The sequence below is a fragment of the Sphaeramia orbicularis genome, chromosome 8 (genome assembly GCF_902148855.1).
Source record: "Sphaeramia orbicularis chromosome 8, fSphaOr1.1, whole genome shotgun sequence".
NCBI classification, from domain to species: Eukaryota; Metazoa; Chordata; class Actinopteri; order Kurtiformes; family Apogonidae; genus Sphaeramia; species Sphaeramia orbicularis.
In genome coordinates, this window is record NC_043964.1 from 39642736 (window position 1) to 39655515 (window position 12780).

At 39.5% G+C, this 12780-nt stretch overlaps 1 protein-coding gene across 1 annotated transcript; it reads left to right on the top strand.

Moving 5' to 3' along the window:
• The first annotated feature begins 2052 nt into the window (after positions 1-2052).
• On the top strand, positions 2053-11590 carry znf598 (zinc finger protein 598). The gene is made up of 12 exons (XM_030140613.1): positions 2053-2314; positions 3255-3367; positions 3662-3791; positions 4530-4741; positions 4882-5099; positions 5193-5286; positions 5424-5605; positions 6810-6885; positions 6965-7845; positions 8905-9070; positions 9792-9936; positions 10042-11590. Exons 1-12 carry the CDS (start codon positions 2141-2143, stop codon positions 10414-10416), a joined length of 2766 nt encoding a protein of 921 aa, XP_029996473.1. The 5' UTR covers positions 2053-2140; the 3' UTR covers positions 10417-11590.
• Positions 11591-12780: the final 1190 nt, after the last annotated feature.

Consider the following 12780-nt stretch of genomic DNA (forward strand, 5'->3'; position numbering starts at 1 on the left):
TGTCTATTTTATAACTATCTCTTCCACCCCAGACAAAGATAAACCACTGTATTAGATTGTTTTATGTTTTATTAGTGGAGTGTGTTAACCCTTTCATGCATTAATTATGAGAAGCTTAATCAAGATTTTAATTCCTCTTTAGGCATGAAAAAACAAACAAACAATGTGATTGAATTTTTTTATGAACCTATTTTTCATGGCATTACAAAAATATCCACTCAGCTGGACACCATGCATTTAATTTTAGAAGCAAAGAAACATGTATTTATTGATATACTGCATAAAAACTATGAAATAAAAACATTAATACTGCTAATCTGATGTTTTCTCACATTTTAACCTACCTGCATGGAGATAATTTGCCAAAAAAAAAAACAACCTTTTTGTTACAAAAAAAAAAAAAAAAAAAAAAAAAAAAAAAGGTTAATTATAGTCTAATAACAATTTGAATTTGTTTTACACTCAAACATGTTTCTGCACATCAGGTTTACACTCAAACATGTTTCTGCACATCAGGTTTTTCTAGAACAGCACATTTACAGTAATGGTGTGAATTACAGTTCAGTTCAGTGTGTTTTTGTGTTTCTGTCAGCGGGGTGAGACTGTGGAACAGATTTAATACAGAGTTAAAGCAATGTCCAAGCATGAAAGAATTTAAAAAGAGGTACAAAGACACAATTTTTCAGAGGTACAGGGATGAGGGAGGTGTTGGGGATCACTGGGTGTTCTAAAGATGTACAAGTATGTGGTAAGTGTGTGTAAATGTATGTATAGGTGTGTATGTGTGTGTGTATATATGAGGGTGTACAGGGTGGGGAAGCAAAATTTACAATGAACAATTAGTTGCTTTTCCTCAGCAGGCACTACGGCAATTGTTTTGAAACCAAACATATATCGATGTCATAATCATACCTAACACTATTATCCATACCTTTTCAGAAACTTTTGCCCAGATGAGTAATCAGGAAAGCAAACGTCAAAGAGTGTGTGATTTGCTGAATGCACTCGTCACACCAAAGGAGATTTCAAAAATAGTTGGAGTGTCCATAAAGACTGTTTATAATGGAAAGAAGAGAATGACTATGAGCAAAACTATTACGAGAAACTCTGGAAGATACTATTAAAGAAGAATGGGAGAAGTTGTCACCCGAATATTTGAGGAACACTTGCACAAGTTTCAGGAAGAGTGTGAAGGAAGTTATTGAGAAAGAAGGAGGACACATAGAATAAAAACATTTTCTATTATGTACATTTTCTTGTGGCAAATAAATTCTCATGACTTTCAATAAACTAATTGGTCATACACTGTCTTTCAATCCCTGCCTCAAAATATTGTAAATTTTGCTTCCCCATTCTGTATATGTGTGTATAGATCTGTGTATGAATATGTATTTACATATATGTGTTATTGTATTATGTGTTTATGTAAATCATATATGTTTATAATAATATAAAGCCAGAAACCTAATTATTTACTAGTAAGTATCAGTCATATTATGGCATAGTGTATAGATCTGCTTAGACTAGGAAAGTTATTGTTGTTATTAATTATATAAGGAGAAGGGGTGGGAGTTTATAAGTTGTACTTCGTCTCACTCCTTTTCGAATATGTATTATATGTCTTATGTTTAAGTGTTTTGTTTATTTATTTTCTTCTGTTTGACATTTATATTTGAAATAAATACATCAATCAATCAACCACAGTGTATGGGATGATGCATAAGTGTCCACTGTGTTGGCTGATATGGAAATAAACCGACAAAATCCATAAATATACAAGAGAACAACACTTTTGAACAGCTGTCCACTGTAGTGACCACTATGCATGAAAGGGTTAACTGTTTTGCATTTATTTTTAAGGCATGTCATGATTTGTTCAAGTATGTAAAACCTCAGCAGTACAGACACTGGCAGCCACCATGGTCCACACGTGGAAAAGTCCTGATTGCCAGCACTGACTGACACACGTGTGATAGGTGTGCGTGGAGTGTGTCTGCTGTGGGATTGGTCCATCCTCATGTTATACAAATCGCAGGTCGCACACTTACTAGACGCGGCAGTGACTCCGACTTTCACAATTACGTAAGCACTTGAACGCTGTGGCTGCCTAATAACAGAGACCTGTGCCTTTTATATTACAATGGATACTACAGTCACAAAGGAAACTGAGAAGCACTGCGTCCTGTGCTGCCAAGACGTCGACATCTTCGCCTTGGGAAAATGCGACCACCCGGTGTGCTACCGCTGCTCCACCAAGATGAGGGTGCTGTGCGAGCAGAAGTACTGTGCCGTCTGCCGGGAGGAGCTCGACAAGGTACGGCGTCCTCCGCTACTGTGCCTCGGTGCTGACGGCGGGCGGTGCTAACTAGGCCTCATCGTCCTTATGGTTTTATTGTTGGAAATATGTGAAAAATGAGCCTGATATCTTTCCCACTTGTGTCATTTTGAGTAAAGATTAAAATATACACAAGCCCACAGAGTCTGTCAACAGCTCAGGGCACTTTTTTTCCTCCACCTAGCCGCCATTAGCGACAGGTTGAGCTAAGTTGGCTAAGCTAGCATTCTGTTAGCATAGCTTAGTGTAGTCGGCTCCACCTAAGAGGTAAGTAGACAGTGTTGGCTAACAAACTGTAAGACCTGTAAGACACTTGTGTGACTTTTCACTCGACTCTGTTTTGTTTACTCTATATGAATGAGCTTGTGATAAAGCCGGCTGTAAGTACACGTCTCAAAACATGTGAGCTGTCAAGTTCACCCACCATTACCATCATATTAGTTACATGATTTACCTGCTTCTGTTTATTACTTGTGACTTCTTGGTTGTTTTGTCTGTAAGTGTTTTTAATAACGCTGATCTGTGTTTGTCATGCACCCCAGTCATTGTGGAAGCTCTTTCACTCAGGTGGCTTAAATGGACTTTAATCAACATGTCAACTCAGCTGGACAGTGTCATGCCACTGTAGGCCTCTATATATACCACTCCCTTCAGAGCTGACTGTTAGCAAATATAGACTGCAGATACTGTGAATTGATATATTTTGCTAGTGATATGGCGGTTTCTACAATGAACACAGTAATCTTTTGTCAGACAGCATTTGTACATGAGCTTAAATATTCATCTTAATCAACTATAGGTATACAGTGTTCCAGATACATCGTGTTGTCTCTGAACATCTTTTGTTTTCATTTCTTTTAATCATGTCAGTATTAAGAGTATTTGAGGTGTTCAGCATTTTCTGCCTTTTCATCCTCAGGTGATCTTCGTGAAAAAGCTTGAGGCCTTCTCAGCTCTTCCCTACCAACAGTTCCCCTGTGAGAAGAAGCATGACATCTATTTTTGTGATGAGAGAACCTATGCCCAGTACAGGTACTGCTTCAATTTATTTTCTGTTCTCCATGTCCGTAGACAATAGACTACCAATAGAAATGTAACCCACTTGAGGGACAACTCAATGTCATTGAGAGATTTTGCTCCAAGTGTCAAATTTAATTTCATACCAGTGTTTGAGCTTCTGTGTTTAATGGTCACATTTTTTAATCACAATTTTCCACTGCATTTGTGACTTGTTTGGCCTTTGAAAATGTATTTAACAAAGTCTGTATAATGTGCCAGAGTTTATTTTTGCCTTACTTACCTTTTGTATTTGTGTGTGCTTTACAGGCATCTTCTGTTGCCTGAGTGCCTCCGCTGTTCAGAGCCTAAGGTCTTCTCCAGGTTCGAGGAGCTGGAGCAGCACATGAGGAAGCAGCACGAGCTTTTCTGTTGCAAACTCTGCACAAAACATTTGAAGGTATGTACTATACTCTGTCCAGAGGCAGATCACTTAGTGTTCAGGGATCTAATTGTAAATGACTGCTACTGTAACACCACAGAGACATAGTGCTTGCAGCACATTCCAACAGCATATTGCATACGTTCAACTGTTGTCAAACAAGTTATATAATAATGTCTGCCGTCTTGAACAAGTCGGCTGGAAGCCTGTTTGAACCCATATGACATGTCTTGGACATGACACAAAATAGTTTTTACACATATAGTTTTATGTATTTAAGTATGAACATATATGATGAGTAATAAAGGATCAGTAATAAAATAGTGGCATTGATGGTAACATTTTCTACTATTGAAGCATTAACAAGCAGCGGTTAACCATAGACTCCAGAACTTGTCATTTCAAGATCTTACACCATATAGTTTAATATTTGGTCCCTTCAAAATGAGCACACTGTTGATTGTGTTTTTCAAACTATGTTGTGAAGAAAATACCAGGTTTACTTTGAGGGTCTGAATTTTTCCTGTGTCTAACACAGTATGTAGTTTTCATATATTAAAATACCAGTGTTTTTCATTTAAAATATTTTATGTGGCTGGAAATCTTTTTAAATTCAAGCAGTGTAGTGAAAATATTCATTAATAATTTTATGCAGAGGAGTAAAGCTATTTACCCTGTTACTCTTCTAAACAATATTAGGATGTGAAAAAAATTAAGGTTTAAGGTCTTCTTTTTTTTTTTTTTTTCTTGTATCAGATTTTCTCACACGAGCGTAAGTGGTACAACCGAAAGGAACTGGCACGTCACAGAGCACATGGGGACCCAGACGACACCAGTCACAGAGGACACCCGCTCTGCAAGTTCTGTGATGAACGTTACCTTGACAATGATGAGCTGCTTAAACACTTGCGCAGAGACCACTACTTCTGCCATTTCTGTGATGCAGATGGTTCCCAGGAATATTACAGGTTAGCTCTACCTTAGCTGTTGTTTGGTTATAGGCTTCTGTTGCACTTCTGCAAATACTCAGTCATCACTGGCTTTGGTCCTACACACAAAAATACTACTTATTTTGTTCACAATCTATGTTTCACCCTGTCATCAACAGTGATTACAAATACCTGAGTGAGCACTTCAGAGAAAGTCACTATTTGTGCGAGGAAGGCCGTTGTGCCACAGAACAGTTTACTCATGCATTCCGCACTGAGATCGACTACAAAGCTCACAAGGCTGCAGCACACAGCAAAAACCGAGCAGAGGCTCGTCAAAATCGCCACATCGATCTGCAGTTCAACTATGCCCCAAGACAACAGAGGAGAAATGAAGGTGGGGGAAGATGTCTATCGGCCTCATCTTTCATTGTAACACTGCTATTTGTAGCTTGGATACAGTAAAGTGAAAAATGTGTTGTGTCCACAGGTTTGGTAACAGGTGAGGACTATGAGGAGGTACGTCAGAATCGGGGAGGAAGAGGGAGGCCTCAGGGGGGACAGAAGAGCTGGAGGTATTCCCGGTAGGTATAAATGATGGTGGGATTTAAAAGGCAGGATTTCATTGGTGTCCATTCAACAAATACTTCTGAAATCATGCCTGATGGGGAAAAAGTGTTTGTTGGTTCTGATTTTTGGATGCTTTCATATGAAAACACAGAGAGGAAGAGGACAGGGATGTGGCTGCTGCAATGAGAGCATCTATGGCCATGCGTAGACAAGAGGAGAGAGGAGCAGTGCAGGAGAGAAGCGCTCCCAAACACTGCCGAGAAGAGAGAACAGAGAGAGCAGAACCAGAAGAGCCCAGACACAGGACAGGACCAATGTCCAGCAAACCTCCAGGTAAATATAGAAACTCTGGACTTCTCAGATGGTTTCTGGTTTATGATTTTAATGTACTTTTGTGCCTGTTGTTCTTGTCCAAATTGGTTGTCAACAAATTTATGTCCAAATGCATGACATGTCCATGTTAGAACATAAACTCCACTTAATGTTCAGGTGTATGTGGAGTCTGATCAAGAGGATAAATATAGGAAGCACGTGTGGTGCTCTGCACTAGTGAATATTTGTATCAGAGAAACATTGTGCTCTGTACTTAACCAACATGTACTGTGGAACTAACCTTATTTGATATTGTTAACAGTATTACCAGACTAAGTCCAAAACTTTTTTTATTCCAAGAAGAACTAACTAAAGAACTAATGAGTTATACATTAACAAAACAAAAAACAAGACTTAAACTCAAATATATTGTCAGTAATATGTCCGCCTATGTTTAGGCTGACACTACGTGAAATAAGAAGAGAAGAGTTACATGAGTTAATGGTACAAATGCAAAAATCATGTTATGCAAAGATTAAACTTGGTCCATATGCCTCTATCCTGCTTGTCCTACAGGTAGTCATGTTTAAAAATACACTGGTTAAAGTTTAAAACAATAGAAAGAAGTGAGCTAATGTCACTTGTGTTTTAATGAATTTAGGTAAGGTTTACAAATTAGGACCTCAGCCCATTTGTCAGTCATAGTGTGTTGTTTCTTTGAGGGAGCTGTCATAGTACATAGGACATTTCAAAGAGGAGCTGGTTATAGTGTTGGATCAGTGTTCTTCAGTCATCTGTCATATACTGAACAGACTGTTATCTTACACATGGACTCTTTTAGTGCTTAATCTTAAAACCTGAATACTTGACTAAAAAGCATGTACCATGATCAGTGTGAATATGAAAATGACAAAACAGAAAACCATAACATGACAGAATGTGCATAATATTTAAGTTAAAGTCCATAACTTCACTGAGGCCCACAAAACAAACTTGTTTTGGTCCTTACCTCTGTGTGATTACTGTGTTCACTGCAAGGGGGGAAGACAAACCCAAATTCCACTTCACGTTGCCTAAAGCAAAGTTATACAACTGTAAAACAGCTTTGTTACATATCATGTCAGTAATTTAGCTGCAGGGTTTTGGAAAGGCTCTGCAGATGCAGTATCAGTAGTGTGACATTAAACAGAGTTGGTGCTGATTTGTTTGTTGTCTTCTTAAACAGTAAGAACCATGAAGAGCACAAATCCAGGGGAAGAAGATGACTTCCCAGCATTGGGAGCCACTGCCGCTGCATCCAGGTAACACTACAACCTGAAAACATCATTCACTGTGGTGTCTGCAATATGATTTACATGTTTATGGCATGTGTTCTTCCAGTGTAAAGCCAGCTCCTGCGATGGGAGCAGCAGCTCGTGGTGCTCTGAAGGAAGACGACTTCCCCAGTTTGACAGTTGCTGCTGTTTCAACCCCCATGACCCCAGCTTACTCTGCCCAACCCAAGAAGAGCTCCTCTTTCCAGGACGAGGATTTCCCTGCTCTTGTTTCCAAAGTCCGCCCCCTCAAACCTACAGCAGGCACAAACTCTGCTTGGACCAGCCATACTGCTGCAGCTAAACCCAACCCCAATCCCCCAGCTTCCTCCAGACCTACCCCTCCCCTCTCATCTTCATCATCAGTCCCTCAGCTCCTCTCCTCCTCCTCCACCTCATCATCCTCCAGGAGAAAAAAGAAAGTAGGGGAGAATGGGAAATCTGCACCAACCCGGTCTCCTCCTTCATCTGACGATGATGTTGGAGGACTGACACAACAGGAGTTCCGCTCAGTGCCAACCATGTTAGATATCTCCTCTCTACTTACTGTTAAAGGAAGCAGCAGCAGCAGCAAACCCTCCACCGCAGCCCCACCCCCCATAAACTCGACCACCAACATTGACCTCCTTACCTCTAAAGCCAGCAAGAAGAAAAAACAGCAGAAGAACACAACAACTCCTTCCACATTTGTGTCTTCGGTGACAGATACGGCACAAATCGCAAAAACGATTCCAGCGGAAACAACAGCACAAAAGGAGAATGTTCCTGAGAAAACTTGGAACAAACCTCTGTCTGGTGTTGTGACAGCAGCCTCTAGTAGTGGATTAGCTAATGGCTACTCTGAGAAATCACCATCCATTAGCAAGAAGACTGTTGTTGAAAACACAGATCCTCCATTTGAACAGGAGGAAGAGTTTCCTGCCCTCATGACCAAGAACCCACCACCAGGTACGTAACAGCAGAATAACATCAGCAAAATATATATATATATATTTTTTTTTTTTTTTAAGTTTGACCAGTCCTTAAAGTATTGCCATAGAAAGATAACTATGCTTCTATGTAGTGTGATGTGTGTCAATATTAATATCCTGTTGCCTATTGTAATTTTATTGCTTCAACACAGCTGTCATGATAGCAATGAACACACATGGTGGAAACTGTGAAAAGGGACATTCTAATGAAAACATTTGAAATTTTCTACAGTTTGTAGACTAGTATATATAGGGTTTTATATTGCATATTATTATATATATATATATATTATTATAATACTCACATATTATTAACACTTTCAGTGCCATGGGCCGATTAAATCGGCTTTACGAATACAACCTTTAAAGTGCCACAGGCCGATCAGATCGGCTTTGGAGAACACGCCATATTTGTGTACAAACAAACCATCCACCCCCATTTCTTTCTCACATTTCGATGACGTTCTTTCTGTGTCCCCCTTTTGAGACCAATCAGATGGGAATTTGAGGTCACGCGACCGAATAAATTATGCAAATTACGATCAATAATGAATCGGCTGCGTCCGGTGCGTTTTGAATCTAATCAGCAATCGGTCGGATGTTACTGAGCGGTTTCCTGCAGGATTCTTCAGATATTATAAAAACGACACGAAATACTGACAAACGGCCAAATTCTGTTGCACTTTTAAGGCTTATTAGCCCCTTAACTGTCTGGCACCGAAAGAGTTATATATATCTATATAGAGTATTCAGAATTGCATCATGAAAAGTTTTTGATATTTTGGGGAATTTGCTGGTGCAGATACGTAGCCCTTTGGTAACACTTAGTCCAGTGTTAGTCCAAGCAGGACAGTTTTATTGTGTTTGTAATGTGCTGCCAGCTTAATTTGACCCTTATTAAAACATCTCAGGTAAACTGTAGGTAAAGTGTAATGTCTGTTGTGCATGTTGCTATGGGAATGAGCTGCCATACAGGAACTGAGTAGATTCAGTTTGTTGACGTGATCTGTGCAATCACCACTCTTTAATGTTTCAGGCTTCAAGACTTCCTTCCCAATGAAGACCTCAGCTCCTTCTCCACCCGCCACCGTGCCCCCACCTCCACCCGGTCTGGGGGTCTCAGCCACAAAGCCTCCACCAGGCTTCACCGGGATCCCTCTCAACAGCAATGTGGTGGAACCTCCGCCGTCTGGGATGAACATGTTAGCTTTTCTCTAATTTTATGCATGCATCTCTTCTCAGTTTGTCTGGAACAGGATTTGTTGATCTAAGTGTCAATACTGTCGGTCACATTTCTAAGATGGTCATATTATAACAAACTGATTAGTTGATGTGGCTATTGTTGCATCTTCCCTTGTTTTTAGTGCCTGGTAGCAGAGGTCATCAGCAATGCAGGGATAACTTCCTGTGCCTCTGTGTCTGTTATTCAATGACAATGTGATGCAGGACTAGACTGTTTGACCACAACCAGAATTATTAATGCTTATTATTCTAGATTAATGTACAAGGAGCATGTAACAATTTTAGCCAGGTTTTCACCTTATTTTAGTAAAGGAGAGTATTTTCAGGACTGCAGAGTTAATGCATATCTGAAGATGAACTGGTGAACATTAACTCATTCACTGTCTGCTCAGTCAGTGTCTGACCAGCGTCAGTCATCAGATAAGCATTTACTTGTGACTGTACATCCATCAACAGGCACTCTTAGATCATGATAAAAAAAAATCTTTATTTTATTACATTTGCTATAATGAAGGCTACTTTGTTTCCCTGCGAAAAGACAAATTATTTAACAACAAAAATATAATAAGCAAAATACATTGGCATCTTTTGTCAGGTTATTTAAAATGACAGTATCTGTATTTTTGTGATTGGTACATCCTGAGTATTTATTGATCAATGAGTGAAATGTTTTGTCTTCAGGTCCTCTGAGCTGTTAGGGGGTTACCGAGTACCAGAGGACTTCCAGCAGAGGAACTTGGCACTGATCCAGTCAATTAGAAAGTACCTCCACAACGATGAGTCGAAGTTCAACCAGTTCAAAAACTACTCTGCACAGTTCAGACAGGTATTCACCACACCACTATCCATGTGTTATTATTCTCTGTGGACAGCTAAGACCAGAACAGAGGGGGTTCACGGGTTGCAATCTCCCGCTGTTCATTGTTTCCAGGGTGTCATATCAGCCGCCCAGTACCACCGCAGCTGCAAGGACCTACTAGGAGAGGACTTCAACCGCATCTTCAACGAGCTGCTGGTGCTGTTGCCGGACACTGGGAAGCAGCAGGAGCTCCTGACTGCCCACGGAGACTGCAAGGCACTGGAGAAACAGTCAGGAGCTGGAGGAGGAAAGAAAAACAAGAACAAGAAGAATGCCTGGCAGAGTCCTACTAATATCACTAATGCTGCTGCTGAGCTGGACTGCCAGGTGTGTCCCACTTGTAGACAGGTGCTGGCCCCCAAAGACTTCAACTCCCACAAGACCCTCCACATCAGGGAGAGCGAGGAGTTCCCCTCCTTGCAGTCAATTAGTCGTATCATCAGCTAGCCCGTGGCTCTTCTCCTGCTCTGCCTGCCGTTGGTACTTATGGGGTGGGTTTTCCGTGGCTCTCACAGCCCTGTCAAAGCCCTGCAGCCTGTTTCCTGGGCAGCCACATCCCAGAGGAGTTTTAGGCTTATATCTCATATTGAAGGTGACTTTAAAAAAGGTTTATTTACTTTCTGAAGATGATTATACTGATAGTTTTGTGTGTGTGGTTAGACACACAGGGTTGCTCCATTTCAGCTCTACTTTCAGTCATGTCACTTAGTGGCGTCTCCAGCTGGCACTGGCTAACCCCATTCAGTAATTTATTTAAAGATGTGAGAGACAAGCTATGGCTTTACTCGAAATTTACATTGCTTCCCAGTACAAAACTTAATTTACTTTTTTTTTTTTTTTTTTTTTTTTTTTTTTTTACTTATTTTGCTTTTAACTTTAACAGAAGATAACAAAAATGTCCTTTGTTAACATCAGACGTGATAGAAATGTGTACGAGTCCCCAGAGGGCTGCTTGGCTATCATCAATCATAAATAAACACAAACATGTTCACGGTTCAGCTATTTAGCTCCATGTTTATTTGAATGTTAGCAGTTTGTTTTGTTGCATCGAGTGGAATGTTCCCTGTCAGAGATGCCAGGTTGGAGGATGAGTGACACAAAGAAGTAAAAAGGATAGATTTCTACTTTGAATATTTCCTAATGTATTCCACATTCTGTTCACACAACTTACTTGCATTTGAATGTCTGGTTGATTCCCTTTGGACCATCAAGTTTGTTTGTTTTTTTTTCTTTTTTAATTCTCCATATTTCCGTTCATGCACTTATTAAAGGACAGTTGAAAATCCAGACACCTCATGTTACCGGTAGCTCTGTTTTCATTTCATTCATTATGTTGTACAGAATTACAGGTTAAAAAAACACTCCAGTGTCTGTAATGATGTTAGGAAAACAAAAAGCAATGACCTCTCTGACCCCTGCTACACACTGGGCATGTTTACTGTTTGTTATGGGGGCTGGTTCTGTCTGTTGATCTTCTCTCTCAGGACCCTTCGCTTGCACTGCTGCCCACCAGGGTGCCCACACCGTATGCCCTGTGTGTATGTTTGTGAATGAGGTGTCTATACATCTTACAGCAGCTGACTCTATTTTTTGTCCCGCTCTAATAAAACTGCTGCTGTCAGCTCTGTATGTTCCTGTATTTTTGTTTAGTCCCGTGTGTGTGTGTGTGTGTGTGTGTGTACGAGTGATTGAGAGGTAACAAGAACAAACGGTCTTGCTTTTTCTACACGATATACACATGTAGACCTGTCATTATTAATCAATAACTTGTCAATTCCAACATTGACATCTGTTATGTGTTTCAGTTTTTTGTTTTTTTTTTAAAATATGGTAAGTCAATACTCTGACTCCAGCCTCTTCAATCTGAGTAGTTTCTTGATTCTTTATTCTTCAGACAATAAACTCCATTTTTGGCTGATGGACCAAACAGGCCAGTCAAGGACATACACTGCTTTTTTTTCACAGTTTTTTGATATTTTATAGATCAGATCAGATTGTAGCCCTGCTTTTATGATGTCATATAACAACTCAAACTGTTTTCCTGCTGAAGTTATAAGTAAATCACCCTGAAAAATAAGGTTGTGGGTCTCAGGATTTTTTCTGAATTTGTGACGTTGCATTAAAACCTTTTAATCCTTAAAGACCTAGAAAAACTTCAGCAACTTCTGAATGAATTTCTCACTTGGACCTTTTCTAAGTTTTCAGCGCAATGTCAACTGCTGTATTTTACATTTTTTCAGTGAAAATCAGGTCATTTCCATTATTTAATTGACGATTGTGTAGTAACTTCATTAGTTATTTCAAAACAGCGAAATGTGAAGGACAAAGTGAATTTTTCAGCAAAATTTGTCATTAACTGAACATAAAAATGAATGTTTACATCGAACAGTGAAAGTTGAGTGTTTCTATGTTCACTCCGAAGCCTCTGAACATCCAAATCTGATTTTACTCAAAAGCTGAGAAACTGCATTTTATCTTATTTATTTTCACATATTGATGGAATTAATGGATCAAAAGTTATTAGACATTTTAGATCAGTAAGATAAAATATGCCTTTATTTGTCCCACAAGGGGAAATTCCAGATGATTCCAGTCGAAGCTTTTGGTCATTGTTGGCTGTTAAGGTCTTTGAGCATTGCTGTTTTTATATTTCTGATATATTTATAACATATTTTTCTGAATTTGTGATGTTGCGTTAAAACTTTTTAATCCTTTAAAGACATAGAAACACTTTCAGCAGCAACTTCCGAATGAATTTTTCTCAACATTTTACCTTTCCTATGTGATATTTCTACTTTCAGTGTATGTCAT